Raw genomic sequence first — 18,385 nt, 5'->3', positions numbered from 1 at the left:
GTGTTTTGATGTTTTTAGTTACTTTGATATAAAGGAATGTGTTGTCTGCATAACAGAGCCTCCTATCAAATTTGAAATGTACTTTCTCTAATCAGAAATGAAAAAGAAAAATAATACTCTATCAAAGCTCCAAAAAAATTATATATGGTAGTACAAACTGATAACAAGAATTAAAAACTTACCTTGTGCTCATCATGGATGAGTTATGTACCACTGTTACCACATTTTGTAACTTTCATAATTACTACTTCTAGATGAAAGTTTCAGTATAATATTTTTAAAAGTATATTATTTCCTTTGTATCATTTGTCTTTCCTTTAAGATTTGTTTCATGTAGTCTTTCAGAGTATTTTAATTCTCTGCTAGTTTAATGTAGTTATTTTTGCTGTTAAAAATACTTTGACCCAAAAAAAAAAAAAAAAAAACCTTTGACCAAGGGGAATGTATTTCATGGAACTCTTAGAGTTTATATAATGGGCATCCTCAGAGTGACTCTATGACACTATAGCAGATATTGTGCTTGATGACTTCTTAATATATTTAGTATATCTTAATGGATATAGTTAGCTTATATGTTTAAAAGAAAACCAAGAAATAATTTTGCCCCTAAAGAACTATGTATAATCGTAGCTCTGCCTAAGGTCTCCTCATTGTCAGGCATACTTTGCAAATGCCTTTTCAAATTTTCTTTTAGTGACAGTATTTCCCCTTACTATTTGGGGCAACAGAGAATAATACATAAATCAAGTAATAATGTGTATTTTTGTAGTGCCCTGTAGCTATAAAACACATTCGTATAAATAATCTTTTTGTGAACCATATAACAATCCTATGAAGTCGTGAGGACAGGAATTACCTTCATTTTACAGATGAGAAAATTTTAAATCTCCTTACTAATTTAAAATTTACTCCCAGAGTTTTTTTTTTCTTCTTTGAGTCATAGAATCTTTATTTTTTTTTTTTTAGGTTAAAAATGCTGAATTTCCCAGAGGTATATTAAATTTAATTGAAAGTCTCATAGAAGGGCAGTTTTTTAAAGAAGCAATTGAGGAACTTTCCTCTTTACAAGCACATTATATCCCCCCTGTATGCCTTCTTCATGCTCTACTAGAGAACATTCTACAGGTAAGAGCAGTCTTAAGAGGTTATGATCTTTAAGAAAATGTTAAAATATGAACATTCTCATTTTTTATATATTTACAGTTAATTTCTCTTTTCAGTATTTTTTCCCTTGTTTTAATAGGAAATGCAGTACCCACTTACAATTTCTTCTTTCTTTTTTAGTTTTTTGTGGGTTTTTTTTTTTGTGTATTTTGTATTTGGAGTTACTAGAGAACATTTACTAAAAATTCACAGTTTACTAGATAGTTGTCATAATACAACTAACCCAGCAATGAGAGACAAAATGGGACCTTAATGAATTTATAGGAATTTGAAGTTACACAGTGGGGACTGGGTGTCACAAAAGCAAGGATTGATTGAGTGCTAAAGGATCATCTCACAGGGTTATTTGTCTTGATGAGATCACCAGGATCTAGTCCATGGCCTTCAAGTCTTAGACGTCTACAGCCTGATCTTGGTTGTGTCCCAGAATTCATCCAAATTCAGGAGGTGAAATTATGCTGATTATATGATAAGATTTATAAAACACAATTACCTGGTGCAGGATGTCAGAAAAAGCAGGGCAGCATTGTTAGTAATCTTCCTTGTCTTCACTGGGTGAACTGTTTTATGAATGCACGAGGAAACGGAGTCATTCTGCAGTCCCTCGGAGGCTGGTTTGGAGTGGAAGAAGTATATTCTACTAGTACTCTGGAGGAGGAGGGTACATGTTCAGGACGGTTGATGAAGAAGAAGATACAGAGGGGAGAGGAGGACTACCCCCCCATTAGGGGTTCATTCTGAATAATCCCATTGTGGAACTAAGAGCCAGTACTTTTGTGAAAGCCTGTTTTCCTGTGTGTGTCCAGGTGGGAGCATGGATCTCCCCCCATAATGATTATGAGACTGGGCATCAGCTCTCTAGGGGGCCCCAGTGAGGTCAAGACCTTAGATGCCCATTTCTATTTTTAAATTATTTTCTAGGTGCTACTCTGATTTAATTTATTTTCTTGGAATCTCTAAGATAATTTTCTCTTGGGAAAAATTTATCTGATTTTTTTTCTGTGGCAGTAAATTATTTAATGTAAAAACCTGACAACAGTGATCTAGAAAGGCATTCATACAGTGATAATTATTTTTATTCACAGTATACACAGACAATAAACATTCCTTAAACTGTGAAAGCTAGTAAGAACAGCTTTTCAAAGGTAGCTTTCTAATTGTTTTCTTTATCACAGTGCCAATTTGAAGAAATAACAGGTGGAAGCTATGTCAGACTAATGGTGATAACTAGCTTATTACATGAAATCTTCATACCTTTAATTCCTTTCAGGTCACATTTGAGAACTCTTAATCTCACTATAATCATGAAAAGTAAAATGGACATTTCATGTAAGTCTCAATAGCTGGGATTACCTAAATGTATAAATACATATTAAGAATGTGCCTTTCTCAGTTGTAGTATTTCACTAAGTAAATATGATAACTTCCATTGATCTCCTTTGTTTAAACACACATATTTGGCAAGAAAGTTAGGTCAGAGTTACTACAATTTTTGACTAAAGTAACTCGTCAAAGTATACTCTTAGCTATACTGTTTTATTTGTTTGTTTATTTTTAAATCATAGGATAACATAGATACATTCTCTGGCCGATACTTTCATATATTGTCAGCTCTTCTTCACCTGCATCCTCCTTGGAAGTCCCCAGCCATGTCGCGATATTACTTAGAGCTGTTTCAGTGCCCAACTTGCATGAAAGGAGCATGGTCTCTAATAGAAGTGCTTATCAGGTAAGGAATTTGATGTGTGAGGATGTTAAATTTCATCTCCTAGTTCTGCTGTGTATGTTTTAGATATAAATGAAAGAAGTAAATTCCATTTTAGAAAATGTGTGTGTATAGTATGTATATTGTATTTATTTTAAAACTCATAAAAAAGGGCCAAGTCTAGGGGCACCTGGATGACTCAGTTAAGCGTCTGACTGTCGATTTCAGCTCAGATCATGATCTCATGGTCAAGCCCAATGTTGGAATAGGCAATGAGAAATAGTTTAGTCACTGGGTACATTTGGGAAAATAATGAAGATGAAAATGGAGACACATACAACATCTAAATCATGAAAAGTCTTACATGTTTTGCTAAGGAATTTCAAATGTCTTTTACGCATGGTGTGTAAGTTAACTGAAAACTTTCATCTGGGAAATGACAACATCACTTTGGAAAGGATGTGGAGCCTGCTTGGGATTCTCTCTCTCCCTCTACCCCCTGCTTGTGTGTTCTCTCCCTTTCATTAAAAAACAATAAAAGAAAAAAGAAAAGGCCAAGTCTAGATTGGTCATATTTGTCATTTAGTTTTATTTGCAAAAAAAAAGTTTAATGAATACATGAAATAAACAGGAAAGCCAAATCATTGTTTTTATTTTTTATTGTTTTTAGTTAATGATATCTGTGCATATTAAAATCTAATTAACATTTATTGAATATGGCTATCAAATTTTGGTAATCAAAAGTATAGACATTTATAACTATATATATTATCTCATTTAGTGTTTTTTTGTTCCTTTTTTTTTTCCAGCTAGAAATCAGAATTTTGAAACGATTTCCTAAATATTCATTCCATTTGTGTCTCTTTCTGCATGTCATCTTCCTAGATTTTTTCCTTTGTCTTGAAAATGTTTCTCTGGAAGTCCTTTGTATTGCTCTTTCTACCAAATCCACAAATTGTTTTTCTTCTCTGATAACCCTCTGTATCTGACAGAACCTGCCTTTGCCCAGAAGGTACTTTCTTTTTATCCAAGTGCTCAGTTTTAAGGCTCCACAGTAGTGAGAGAATGGATACTTGACGAGCCAGGCAAAGGCTAGTCCTTCAGTTATCTCTGAGATCCACATAGATTCATTTTCTGTCTTAGTTGTGATATATTTGAGATGAGCTAATCATCTAGATAGTATGCATTTATTCATTCTTTCAGCAGTTGTTTATTGAGACTTATTGGGAGCCAGGCACTGTGCTACACCCTGGGGATAAAATGACCAATAAAAAGCAGTTCCTTTACTTTTGTAGGCAACCAATATGTAAACACAATTCTAAAACAACAGTACTAGCCCAGCATTGGGCACAGAATATGAGGATATATGGGTTATGTGGCTGACATGCTTTCTAATTTCCAAATCTGCTTCTTTCTTTACTGTCTGTCTTTCTTTCCTGTCATCAAGCTTTCATTGCTCCTTAGGTAAATGATTGCAATACCTGCTTTATTGATCTTGATTCTGCTTTTTTCCCTTTAACTTATCTCCCAAAGTACCTCAGTATACTCTTTCCAAAGTGATGTTGTCATTTCCCAGATGAAAGTTTTCAGTTAGCTTACACACCATGCGTAAAAGACATTTGAAATTCTTTAGCAAAACATGTAAGACTTTTCATGATTTAGATGCTGTATGTGTCTCCATTTTCATCTTCATTATTTTCCCAAATGTACCCAGTGACTAAACTATTTCTCATTGCCTATTCCTTTGCTCTTATGTTTTCTCTGTCTAATATATCTCCATTCTTACATCCTATGAATACCTGGCCAACTCCTAATTATACTTTAACTTGTAACTCATGTCACTACATAATTTTTGACCTTTTCAGTTCAGTTTGTTACTCATGTCAGCTTCTTAGTTTCTGAAAAGTACTCTTTTTTTAAGTTTTTAAAAATTCAGTTATAATTAATATACAGTGTTCTTTTAGTTTCAGATACAACAATATAAGGATTCAACAATTCTGTACATTACTCATTGCTCCTCATGATGAATTTTGCTTTAATTCCCATCACCAATTTGAGTCATCCTCCTCTCTGGCAACCCCCAGTTTGTTCTCTGTCTTTAAGAGTTTGGTTTATTTTGTCTCTTCTTTTCTTTATTTTGTTTCTTAAATTCCATATATGAGTGAAATTATGTGGTATTTGGCTTTCTCTGGCTTATTTCACTTAACTTTATATCCTCTAGCTTCATCCATGTTGTCACAAATGGCAAGATTTTATATTTTTTATGGCTGAATAATATTCCTTTGTGTATATCTACCACATCTTCTTTAATCATTCATGTCTGGATGCATACTTGGGTTGCTTCCATACTGTGGCTATTGTAAATAATGCTGTAGTAAACATACTGCATATATCTTTTCCATTTAGTGTTTTCATTTCCCTTGGGCAAATGCCCAGTAGTAAAATTACTGGATCATAATTTTTAGTTTTTAATTTTTTTTGAGTTATTAATTTTTTGAGTAACCTCCATACTATTTTACACATTTGCTGCACCAGCTTGAATTACCACCAGTTTCATGAGGGTTCCTTTTTCTCCATGTCCTTGTGAAACTTGTTTCTTGTGTTTCTGGTTTTGGGCATTCTGATAGGTGTGAGGTGATAATCTCATTGTAGTTTTGATTTGCATTTCTCTGATAATTAGTGATGTTGAGCATCTTTTCATGTGTCTCTCGGCCATCTGGATGTCTTCTTTGGAGAAATGTCTGTTCATATCTTCTGCCCATTTTTAATGAATTATTTGTTTTTTTAGCTGTTTAAGTTCTTTATAATTTCGGATGTTAGTCTCTTATCAGATACATCATTTTCATATATTTTCTCCAATTCGGTAGGTTGTCTTTTTGTTTTGTTGATGGTTTTCTTTGCTGGACAAAAGGATTTTATTTTGGTGTAGTTCCATTAGTTTAATTTTGCTTTTTCCTTCCTTAGGAGACATACCTAGACAAATGTTACTCCAGCTGATGTTAGATATTACTGCCTGTGTTTTCTTCTAGAAATTTTATGATTTCAGGTCTCACCTTTAGGTCTTGAGTCCATTTTGAGTTTATTTTTGTTTATGGTATAAGAAAGTGGTCCAGTTTTGTTCTTTCTCATGAAACTGTCCAGTTTTCCCAGTACCATTTGTTTAAGAGATGGTCTTTTTCTCATATATTCTTGCCTTCTTTGCCATGGATTAATTGACATATAATTGTGGGTTTATTTCTGAGCTTTCTGTTCTGTTCCATTGATCAATGTGTCTAATTTTGTGCCGGTAGTATACTGTTTTGATTAATGTAGCTTTGTAATACTATAGGATTGTAATGCCTCTAGTTTTGGTTTATTTTTTAAGGTTTTACTCACTTATTTTAGAGAGAGACCGAGCATGCAAGTGAAGCACAGGGCAGAGGTGTAGGGAGAGAATCTCAAGCACACTGTGTGTTGAGCCTGAATTCCAGTGCAGGGCTCAGTCTCACAATCGGGAGATCATATCTGATCCAAAACCCAAGAGTTGGACGTGGGACTGACTGAGCATCCAGGCATCCTGGGATATCTCCATATTTTTATTTTTCTTAGGATTTCTTTGGCTATTTGGGGTCTTCTGTGGTTGTGTATAAATTTTAGTATTTTTTGTTCTAGTTTCAGGGAAAATGCTGTTGATATTTTGATAGGGATTGCATTAAATCTGTAGATTGCTTTGAATAGCATGGACATTTTAACAAAATTAGTTCTCCCAATGCATGAGCATGGACTGTCTTTCCATTTCTTTGTATCTTCTTCAGTATCTTTCATCAGTGTCGTACAGTTTTCGAAGTACAGGTCTTTTACTTCCTTGATTCAGTTTATTCGTAGCATTTGAGTCTTTTTGGTATGTTCCGAAATGGAGTTGATTTCCTAAGTTTTCTTTCTGCTAATTCACTAATAATGTACAGAAATACAACAGGTCTTTGTATATTGAATTTGTATCCTACAACTTGACTGAATTAATTTATCACTTCTAACAGTTTTTTGGTGGACTCTTTAGGGTTTTTTGTTTTGTTTTGTTTTTTGTTTTAAAGAAACCTTTTTGTCTTTTTTTTTTTTTTTTTTTAGATTTTATTTATTTGACAGACAGAGATCACAAGTAGGCAAAGAGGCAGGCAGAGAGAGAGGAGGAAGCAGGCTCCCCGCTGACAGAGAGCCCAATGTGGTGCTCGATCCCAGGACCCTGAGATCATGACCTGAGCCGAAGGCAGAGGCTTTAACCCACTGAGCCACCCAGCCGCCCTCCTTGCCTTGTTCTTGATAATAGAAGTAAAGCGCTCAGTTTTTCACCCTTAAGGATGATGTTAACTGTGGGTTCTTCATAAATGGCCTCTATTATATTGACTTATGTTCCTGCTAAACCTACTTTGTTAAGGGTTTTTTTCCATGAATCTATATTATAATTTATGAATGCTTTTTCTGCATCTATTGAATGAGCATACGGTTTTATCCTTTCTCTTGTTGATGTAATGTGTCATGTTGATTGATTTGAGAATATTGAACCACTCTTGTATCCTGCAGATAAATCCCATTTGATGGTGAATTGTATTTTTAATGTACTGTTGGATTTAGTTTAGTAGTATTTTGTTGATAATTTTTACATCTATGTTCATCACTTACTGGCCGGTACTTTTTTGTGCGTGTAATATTTTGGGTTTGTTTTTTTTTTTAAGATTTTATTTACTTGAGAGACAGAGCATGAGCAGTGGGGAGAAGGCAGAGGGAGAAGGAGAAGCAGATTCCCCGCTAAGTAGGGATCCGGATGTGGGGCTCAATCCCAGGCCCTGGAGATCATGACCTGCCCCCAACGCAGAAGCTTAACTCACATTGCCACCCAGGCGTTCTATTTGTGTGTTAATCCAATTTTGGTATCAAGGTAGTGCTGGCCTCAGAATGAATTTGGAAGCTTTTTTTCCTCTTCTATTTTTTGAAATAGTTTAAGAAGAATAAGTTTTTTTGTTTGTTTTTTGTTTTTTTTTTTAAAGATTTTATTTATTTATTTGACAGAAATCACAAGTAGGCAGAGAAGCAGGCAGAGAGAGAGGAGGAAGCAGGCTCCCTGCTGAGCAGAGAGCCCGATGTGGGGCTCGATCCCAGGACCCTGAGACCATGACCTGAGCCGAAGGCAGAGGCTTTAACCCACTGAGCCACCCAGGCGCCCCTAAGAAGAATAAGTTTTAAATCCTCTTTAAATGTTTTGTAGAATTCACTGGGAAGTCATATGATCTTGGACTTGTTTGTTGGAAGATTTTTGAATACTGGTTCAATTTCATTGCTAGTATTCATTGTGTTCAGATTTTCTCTTTTTTCCTGATTCAGTTTTACATGCTTATACATTTTAGGAATTTATCCATTTCTTTTAGGTTGTCCAATTTGTTGGCATATAATTTTTCATATTTTCTCATAATCCTTTGTATTTCTGTGGTATAAATTGTTGTTTCTCCCCTCCTTCATTTCTGAAATTGAGTCCTCTTTCTCTCTTAAATGAATCTAGCTAAAGGTGTTTCAGTTTTGTTCATCTTTTTAAAAAACCAGCTCCTGGTTTCACTGATCTGTTCTATTGTTTTTTTTAGTTTATCTCATTTATTTCTGCTCTAATCTTTATTATTTCCTTTGTTCTATTGGTGTTAGGCTTAGTTTATTGTTCTTCCTCTGGCTCCTTAGGTGTAAGGTTAAGCCCTTAATTTGAGATCTTTCTTTCTTGAGTTGGACCTGTATTGCTCTAATCTTCCCTCTTAGAACATCTTTTGCTTTATCCCAAAGATTTTGGACCATTGTATTTTCATTTTCATTTGTCTCCATGTATTTTTTGTTTCCTCTTCAATTTTTTGGTTGACCCATTCATCATTTAGTAGCATGTTGTTTAACCTCCATGTATTTTTATTGTTTCCAGATTTCTTTTTGTGGTTGGTTTCTAGATTTGTACTGTGTGGTTGGAAAAGATACATGATACGATTTAAGTCTTTCTCAATTTGTTGAGACTTGTTTTGTAGCCTAATACGGGATTTGTTCTGCAGAATGTCTATGTACGTTTGAGAAGAAGGTGTATTTTACTGGTTTTGGATGGAATGTTCTGAATATACCTGTTAGATCCATCTGGTCCAATGTGTCATTCAGTGACACTGTTTATTTGTTGATTTTCTGTCTGATCTATCCATTGATGTAAGTGGGGTATTAAAGTCCCCTGCCGCTATTGTATTACTCCCAATTTCTTGCTTTATGTCTGTTTGAACAGTTGCTTTATGTATTTGGAGACTCCTATGTTGGGTGCATAAATAATTATAAGTGTTAAATCTTTTTTTTGGAGTATGTCCTTTATGGTTATGTAATGATCCTTGTCTCTTGTTGTAGTCTTTGTTTTAAAGTCCATTTTGTCTGATAGATGTATTACTCTCCCAGCTTTTCACTTCCATTTGCATGATAACTGTTTTTCCATCTCTTCACATGGTTGCTCAGTTTTAAGCATCTCTATTCTCAGTGCTTAATATAATACCTAGACCATAATATATGTTTAGTAAATATTTGGGTGAATTAATGCAACAGGAGGTAGAATTAAAAGTAAACTTAAATAAATAGAAATACCAAATTTCATGCCAAAATAATTGGGTTCGTTGGGAGTCAGAGGTGTCTAGGGAAGTGGTAAGCATATATATGAGCTGGATAATATTAGTCTACTTTCAAACATATTTGAAATATTCCATAATATATTGGGTTTTTTAAAGATTTTATTTGGGAAGGAGAGAGAGAGAGAAAGCACAAGTTGGTGGAAGACAGAGGGAGTGGAGAAGCAGACCCCTGCTAAGTGGCGAACCCCACATGGTGTTCATTCCCAGGACCCTGAGATCATAACCCAAGCTGAAGGCAGACGCTTAACCGACTGAGCCACCCAGGCACGCTGTTCTATACACACAGACACACATACATACATATTCATATACTTTTTTTTTAATAAAAAATACTATGGTATCCATCTCTGGCAGTTTTCAGAGAGACTACCTATATAGACATAGAACATCCTCTAGAAGAGATTTGGGTATTAAATATTGTTAAGTTTAATAGTCATTAAGGACCCTCCTAACCTGACAGTGTGTTACTCAAAAAGAAGATGGGAAAGATGGAGACAGAAGTAGAAAGTTTCAAGTATACTGTTTATATAATTGGTAATAAAATTAGAAATTATTATAAAACATATTGTTACCTAGAATTTCTTTCTTAGGCCTAGACTTCTGAGTAATTTGTATGTTCTTTAAAAAAAAAAAAATAATATACAGCTTTGCTATCCAACCCAGTAGCCAGTAGCCACATTTGACAATGTTTAAAAAAATTAAAAATTCAGGGTGCCTGGGGGGCTCAGTGGGTTAAGCCTCTGCCTTCGGCTCAGATCATGTCTCAGGTCCTAGGATCGAGCCCCACATTGGGCTCTATGCTCAGCAGGGAGCCTGCTTCCCGCTCTCTCTCTTTGCCTGCTGCTCTGCCTACTTGTGATCTCTCTTTCTCTGTGTCAAATAAATAAATAAAAATCTTTGAAAAAAAATAAAAAATTCAAGTCCTTAGTTATACAATCTACATTTCATGTGTTCAGTAGAACATATTCGTCATCACTGAAAGTTCTGTTGGACAGGACCGCTATAGTAGATGGAAAGAAAATAAATATTGAATTTTTTAAACTCTTAGAAAATAGCCCTAAATGGGGTGCCTGGGTGGCTCATTTAGTTAAGCATCCAACTCTTGATTGACTCAGGTCAGGATCTCCATCATGAGATTGAGCCCCATATCAGTGTCCATGCTGCGTATGGCGCCTGCTTGGGATTCTATCTCCCTCTCCCTCTGTCCCCACCCCAACATGCTTGCTTGCTCTCTCGCTCAAAAAAAAAAAAAAAAAAAAAAAAAAATAGAGCCCATAATCACCTTCATTTTACTAAAAAAATAGTGACCAAAATTTTTGAGTAAGAAGAGGACTATAGAGAGTATTTATAAATTCAGTGTATAACTGGTAACCTCAAATGAAAGCATTTAATGTAATAATTTTTTTGTTCTTTGGCAGTGAAATAATACAAAGAGTGCCATTAGGCTATTAAACATTACAGTCAATGAAAAAATAGAGAAATTAGATCTGTATTGCTAAAAATTCAATGTCATGAGATATTTTCTTTTTAAAGAAAATATATTGATAAGATTTTGTTGGTTAGCTTTATATTTTGTTGAAGGAAATTTCATTAGAATCTAATATCCTGAAAGAGTATTCGTCCACAGAATATTCATTGATTTGTTTGTATGTCACAAATTACTGGGTTCATGTTTTTCAGGTCTTGCCTTTACAATGAAAGTTTTTGCCATCAAATTTCAAAAAATATTATTGGCACTAAGGTGCTCCACCTGACCCTGCTCAAATTTTTCTTTAATTTAGTGGAAAGTGAAGTGCGACATCTGAGCCAAAAGTAAGTTTAATCACAAAGAATTTTTCTATGTTTATATTGTTTCATGTACCATTTTTCTAATTTATTTACATACTGCTAAGGAGTCACCTTGTTTTCCGGTTTAGATTTATGTTTTGTTTTGTTTTTAAGATTTTATTTATTTGACAGATTGCTCAAGAGAGCATAGACAGGGAGAGCAGCAGAGGGAGAGGCAGAAGCATGCTCCCTGCTAAGCAGGGAGCCTCATGTGGGACTGGATCCTGGGACTCTGGGATCATGACCTGAGCTGAGGGCAGAAGCCCAACCGACTGAGACACCCAAGTGCCCCTAGTTTAGATTTATTTTTAAAACACAGTTGCAGGGGCGCCTGGGTGGCTCAGTGGGTTAAAGCCTCTGCCTTCTGCTCGGGTCATGATCCCAGGGTCCTGGGATAGAGCCCCATATCGGGCTCTTCGCTCAGCGGGGAGCCTGCTTCCTCCACTCTCTCTGCCTGCCTCTCTGCATACTTGTGATCTCTGTCTGTCAAATAAATAAATAAAATCTTTAAAAACAAAACAAAACAAAAAAACACACAGTTGCAGACATAGTTCTTCAGTGACAATGAAGTTTTTTGTGTTCTTTTTGTGTCTTTAGTCCACATGTTTATTTTTTACTAACTTAGACATTTGGATAGGTAAAATTACGTTACATTTTTCAGGGTTTATGTTTTTTTTTAATTCTTAAGTAATCAAATAGTTAAGTAAAAGTTCCACTAGGTTTTCTTTTCCCCCACTAGGTTTTATAACATTGAATCTGTAATATCCATGATAAATTTTGTGTATGCCCTAAAACATGCAGTTAGATTACTCTGTGTGTGTATTTGTTGGTCATTAAATTGAATTGTGGCCTTTTTTATATTTTGTTCTTTATTATAACTGTACATTGTAATATTTATATATTATGGCCTTTCTATATTTAGAAACCACTAGATCTTTTTGTATTATGGCAAGAGATATTATGTCTAATAACTATAGGGATCTAGTTGGCATAAAGATATACTTTGATTCATATTTTCATTAGGTTGTATGACTGGTCAGATTCTCAGAGTCTGAAAATAACAGGAAAGGCAATTCTTCTTGAAATCTTTTGGTCAGGAAATGAGGCCTCTGGGCTTTTGACCAAACCAGTAAATATGCTTTTGGAGTGGACTATATATTCTCACAAGGAAAAATGCAAGTCTAATGATGTAAGTAGCATTGATTTACAAACGAATAATTGCCTATGAAAAACTACATTTTTGAGTTATGCTTCTTTTGTGTTTATTCTTTGAACAATTTGAATAAAACTAATATCTACCCAAATGTATCATTGTTTTCTGTTTAGTTTATTAAGTTTTATTGTAAAAGATCCTTAGAGGGTGGCTTCTTCATCAACACATATTTGGATATAGTAGCTAGGGACAGTTATTTGATCATTAGTGCTAAGAAATCTGTATTCATTTATCATTCTAGGTTTTTTACTTTTGTACATTTCAATTCATAAAGAACCTAGGATTTTAAAAATTGAGTCCATCCAGTTTTTGTGTATATAAATGAAATGTTCGACTTGTTTTTAAAATTGCCTTTGGTTGTTAGCAGTTATTTCTTCATAAGTGTATCTTGCTTGTCATTAGAAATTTAATGTACAGTGATTTTAGTGTATTACCTACCAGAGGGTAGTTGGGAAGATTAAATGCACTGAAATATGTAAAGTGCATAGCAACATACTCTGCCATGTTTTGGGTTTATAATTACTACTAGTCACCTTTCTCCTCTTCAAAATAATTGCCTTTGGGACTTTATTTTCTGCTTTTTTGTGTTCTATCATTGTTTTTAATTCTTTCATTTTACTTTTATGTCTTGATCATTTGGATCTTTTTTTCATTTTAATCTTTATTTCTAATAAGTATACTCAAAATAAATTGCCTTTGAATACAAATTGAGATTTATGTACAGGTTTTGATACCTAAATCTCGTGTGCTATTTATGTTTTTTTTCAACGTTTTTTATTGTCACTTAAGAATTCTCCTTTGATTCAAGAAATACTTTAGGATGTTTTAAAACTTCTAAATGAGTGTATTTTTGTTATGATTAATGGATTTTGTTTGCCTATGCTTTTTTAAATTTCTAATAGTAAATTACATTTTAAAGATGTGCCCTATAATGATTTCTGCCTTCTGAAGTTAACTGAACTTTCCTTTTTGACTCCATGTGTGGTTACACAATGTGTTTTCTCTGTTTTACATTGCTTTCTATCATTTTTTAAGAATATTTATTTGAGGGAGAGAGAGAGCATGTTTGGGGAGGAACAGAGGGAAAGAGAGGGAGAGAAACAGACTCGATCCCAATACCAGGCCTGATCCCAGGACCCTGAGATCATAACCTGAGCCAAAATCAAGAGTCTGACGCTCAACCGACTGAGCCACCTAGGTGCCCTACTCTCTGTCATCTTTTATGACAGGTTTAATAATTGAGATTTAGTCAGACTCTTAGGAATCTACTTCATGAATTTATCCTCCTCCCTTTTTTAAAAACCATCTGTACTTTGTATATAGTAATGCATGGCGTTTGGGTGGAGAATTCTGGTGTCAGATGAGCCATAAAGTATTCCTTGTCAAGGAAAATCATACATAGTTTATCTTCTCATATTTCCTCTGATCTGTTTTCTCTGCTTGACTTTTTTTAGTTCCAATTAAACTTATGTTACAACTTCTCTTTTTTACTCTGCTTTTCCCCCCTCTCATCTAGATTATCAGGGTTTTTTCTATATTTGGAGCATTCTGGGTAGTGTCTTTTCATTTAATTTTTAGTTCACTAGTCTCTTTTCAGCTGTATCTAATATGTTATTAAACATGTCTGTTGCGTTTTTGCCAGTTTTAGACTTTTTTACTTCCTAATTACTAAAGCATGTTTTTTTCTGGTTTCTTGTTCCCTACAAAATTTTTAAGGTTTTCTTTTGTCTTTTTATGTGGCAGTAATAGTTAATTTATAGTTTATGTATGACTGTTTCATATTTGAAGTCTTTTGAGTCTATTTCTGTTGTTTCTCCTTTTTCCTTCTCTTGTGTTTTTTATATTCTCTTACAAGCTAGTTACCATTTACTGTATGCCATAAATTGCATTTGAAAAATTATTTGTACAAACAGTAACATGGCAAATGTGCTGAATATCTTTCTCTAGAGAGAATTTCTGTTGCCAGGTTTGAGGGCCCCTGGATAGTCCCATGTGAAGTACAGGGCTACAAATACATGTTTTTTTCTATTGTGTATTAGGCCTTGGACTATGACTTTTATACTCCTTTTCCTCTAGACTCCAAAAACCACATTTTGGTCTCTCAGCTCTTTCTTTGTGGTCAGTCATCAAGTGTCCTTAGGGCAAAGTCAGCTAGTTTTGAGTGCCTCATTTGTCTCCTTACCTTCTCCTAGGTCTTGGCTTAGCAATTCTTTGTAACTTTCCAGAAGTTATGTTTTACATAACAAGTTATCTTTCCAGAAGATGTTTTACATATTGTATTCAACATCTTCAGTTTTCTTTTATAAGGTCATTTATTTGAATTAGTTAAGCCTCCATTATCAGAAACAGAAGCCCTTGCTGGCTTAGGGGGTGCCTGAGGCTAACAAAAAGAAAATTCTTTTGAGTGTCCTAATTTTTCTTTAACTTGGAATTAAAAAGGGAGAATTATTTCTGGGTATAACTAGTCTTTGTGTTCAAATAATTGTATAATGTGGCAGTAATCAAGTGAGTAGTGATTATTTTGTACATGTGTCTTATTTAAAAAGAAATATGATTATACACACGTGTAAATTGAAAATACTCAACATAAATAAAACTATACTTCATTGCCAGTTGGGTTTAATACTTGTATAATACTTCTAAGATAAAACTAATATTCTTATTAATTAAAATCTCTCTATTTATGTACTTTTTAGACCATAGAATCATTGGGGATAGAAAAAGTTTTCTCATTATGGAGTATTTCTTTTTTATCCATTTGATTATATAAATGAAATTGCTCATTTATAACTGAAAACAATAATAAAACTGACATTTTCACAATTTTACTAAATCACCAAAGGACTGTCAAAGAGAAGAATTTACTCAGGAAATACTGATGTAAATAATAACAGATTTATCCATGATTAACTTGAAGGTTTTTGTTCAAATTTATAAATAAATTAAACATATTTTGTAAAGCAATCTGTAATAATTGTAGCATCAGTTGTAATATTAGAACCACCTTAAAACTTAGCAAATCGGTATTTTTATTAAACATTTGAATTGTGTAAATTCATAAAAACGGTTTTGTGTCTGTGTGTGTGTATGTGTTACCTTATCTGCTAGAATTCATTCTTGTACCTAATTAAATCTTTTTGGCAGTTTCCAATTTCAAGAATTCCATGCATGTTCACAGACATCATTTTCTGTACCGTAAAGCATTTGTTTCTTGATTTGCTGAGTTGAAGCATTCAATTTAAGTCATTAGCTAAACAGAAGTCCTCAGTTTATGCTAATATTGTTTTGTCATAATGTCAATCAGCAAGTGTTGCAGAGTGACACAAAGGCAGTGAATTTCATTGTCATTAATCTGAGAAAGCTTTGGGCTTTCCTTGGCAAAGAGCAGAGGTGAGCTGTGTCAAGGTTATGAAGGAGGTACAAATTTTGCTAAGCTTGGTGGTTAGTCCTGTTTTTCTTTGTGATGTCCTTAAGTGCTATTTAATGATAACCCTACAAGTGTAGGTAGAAATGGAAGTTTCTTTGTATTTAAAGATAGGAAAATTGAGGCCAAAGAATTTAGTCAAGGTGTCACACCTTGTTAGGGTAAAGCCTTGCTTAGAGGCCAAGTCTCCACTGCAGCATACTTGCTCTTGTTTCAAATGCCAGTGTTTTCAACAGGAAGAGGCACGTTGTGTGTATTATGTTTGCATCTTTCTGACAAGGGTATAGCAGAGCCTTGTGTCATCTGTTGCCGGGGATATTGCTTAAAGCCCTAACCTGGAAGTCTGAAGGCCCAGATCGTAGTTCTGCATTATATACTAGTCAGTTTTTGGAAGATCACGAAATTTATTAAATGGAGATTACTTGTACTGGCAGATAATAGAGAACTATATCGACAGAATGTCTGATAATAGACTCTAACACATTAAAGAGATGTTCTAATGTAAATATGTGTCATGTGTGCATCATGTCTCTGATTTCTTTAATTCTCAGAGTTTTCTGTTCTTTCAGCTTTAACATACTTTTCAGTATTCCAGGAAAGCTTTTCTCCCTTCATGGTTTATTTGCCATTTTCTCACTAATCCACTTCTAAATCATAAATATATATATCTACTATGCAAGAAACGGTAGCATTATTTATACACTGTTAAATTCGCAGTGAGTACAATCCATAATGCAGGGTCTTGGCCTTGTGGTTATAGTGAATAGTAGATAAGAATATATCATAAAAGGATCCAAGAACCTAATTTGAAAATGTCTTTTTATATAAAATTTACTATATGAATATATGGTAGTATGGAAGTATAGGAAATGTCACACAGATAAGAATAATTTTGATGTATCTTTATCAAGATAAGGAGGCTGTAGTCATTCCTTGAGAGTACTGTAAGGGCTACGCATCTCTGTTTAATAGTCATAATATCAAAGTGAGTTGAATAATAGGCAATATTGATTTTAATTTGTGGTATCAGGTGTGTATACATAAATTTGTGTAAGGAAAGAGAAAGGTCCCAGCTGGTTGATTTTCTGAGATTATTTTTTTAATTGTTGAGGTATTGGATTGTGGTTTATATGAAGTTTAGCTCTATGGGCTTAGCTCCTTTTTCCCTGTCCAGAGCCTTGGGATCAGGGATCTGAAGTGCCTGATTTACTCTACTCTCAGGTTGGGGAACATTTCGAGAAATCAAAATTTACTAGTCTCTTGCATCCTTCTTGAGTAGTGTCATTGGTGATACTCAGATATATATGTTGTTGCTAGAAGCATTTTGTGGTGTGGATCTTGATAGGTTCAATTTTTAGTTTAAATGTAGCTTTTCACTCTACTGTTTTATGTTCTCTTGATAAGTTGAACCATAAGAAATAAAACTTTCTCAAAGCGACTGTCTCCTTTACGAAATAAGAATTTTACAAAGTAAGAACTTGGCTTCCTGCAGACTACTTTGAAGACTAGCTAAGACTCAATGCTTAAGGGAGTGAGTTCTGGTCAGTTGATGGCTTTGATCCTACCAGAGTACTAGGGGAGGACTTGGTACTTTCCCAGCCAGCTGATAGAGCCAGTCCTGCTGCTGCTTCCCAAGTCCGAAAGCTGCACTGGGAAGACTTAAACCCAGCTCTCTAATCAGGGTGGGAGACAGGGTGCTGCTGATGCCCACTGATGAGTCCTGACCTGGCAGGATCAGGCTGTGGTCAAGTTCTGTATCATAGCCCCTGATGATATTAGAGGAAAGGCATCCCTATTCGTGCCCCTTAAAATCCCTCCAGCCCCATTCTTCACAGTCTCTCAAATTCTAATGTCCAGCCCAGCCTTAATGCAGTGTATTGCCACACAGTATGATAGAGCAAGGGGGAACTTGTACACCTCAGCGTCCTGACTCTAGGTTTTTTCCTTGGTAAAAACTATTTCAGCAGCAGGCCTGACATATGTGCTGCTTGACAATTTACCCTTGTTTGGACAACAAACCAGAACTAGAACTTCAGTTTTGAAATCACTTAACTAAGAGCTTCTTCCAGTAAGGAATGATGATGCCCTCATGAAATATTGTATACCATAAGAACCTTGTCTGCTGAAGGTAGAAGAAAGAAATCCACTAGTCACTGGTGGTTAGAGATTTCTCTGTCCCTAATCCCACATTAGGCATAGTATGGTTGCAGAACATAGCACTCAAAATCTATTCGGATACTATAATATTTATTGATTATAACCTTTTCACATGTTTTCTACCCAGTTGTTAATTTGATGATTTTTCACGTATCCAACATGCCTAAAAAACAAATAACAAAAATAAAAGAATTTCAACTAGTTTTAATGTCTTTGTAGAAATGTGAAGTAGT

At 34.6% G+C, this 18,385-nt stretch overlaps 1 protein-coding gene across 1 annotated transcript in view; it reads left to right on the top strand.

The window, feature by feature from the left end:
• The window catches only part of SLF1 (SMC5-SMC6 complex localization factor 1), a 74,724-nt gene that overhangs the window by 29,408 nt on the left and 26,931 nt on the right, over window positions 1–18,385 (top strand). Inside the window, exons 11-14 of the mRNA XM_032846392.1 lie at window positions 967–1,125; window positions 2,730–2,893; window positions 11,212–11,343; window positions 12,382–12,547. Coding sequence (XP_032702283.1) covers window positions 967–1,125; window positions 2,730–2,893; window positions 11,212–11,343; window positions 12,382–12,547 — 621 coding nt within the window. The remainder of the gene's footprint in view (window positions 1–966; window positions 1,126–2,729; window positions 2,894–11,211; window positions 11,344–12,381; window positions 12,548–18,385) is intronic.

This window comes from Lontra canadensis, unplaced genomic scaffold, assembly GCF_010015895.1.
Source record: "Lontra canadensis isolate GAN:19392208 unplaced genomic scaffold, GSC_riverotter_1.0 scaffold4, whole genome shotgun sequence".
Classification (NCBI taxonomy): Eukaryota; Metazoa; Chordata; class Mammalia; order Carnivora; family Mustelidae; genus Lontra; species Lontra canadensis.
Note: the sequence above shows the minus strand (reverse complement) of the source record. Positions and strands in the feature narration are given on the sequence as shown.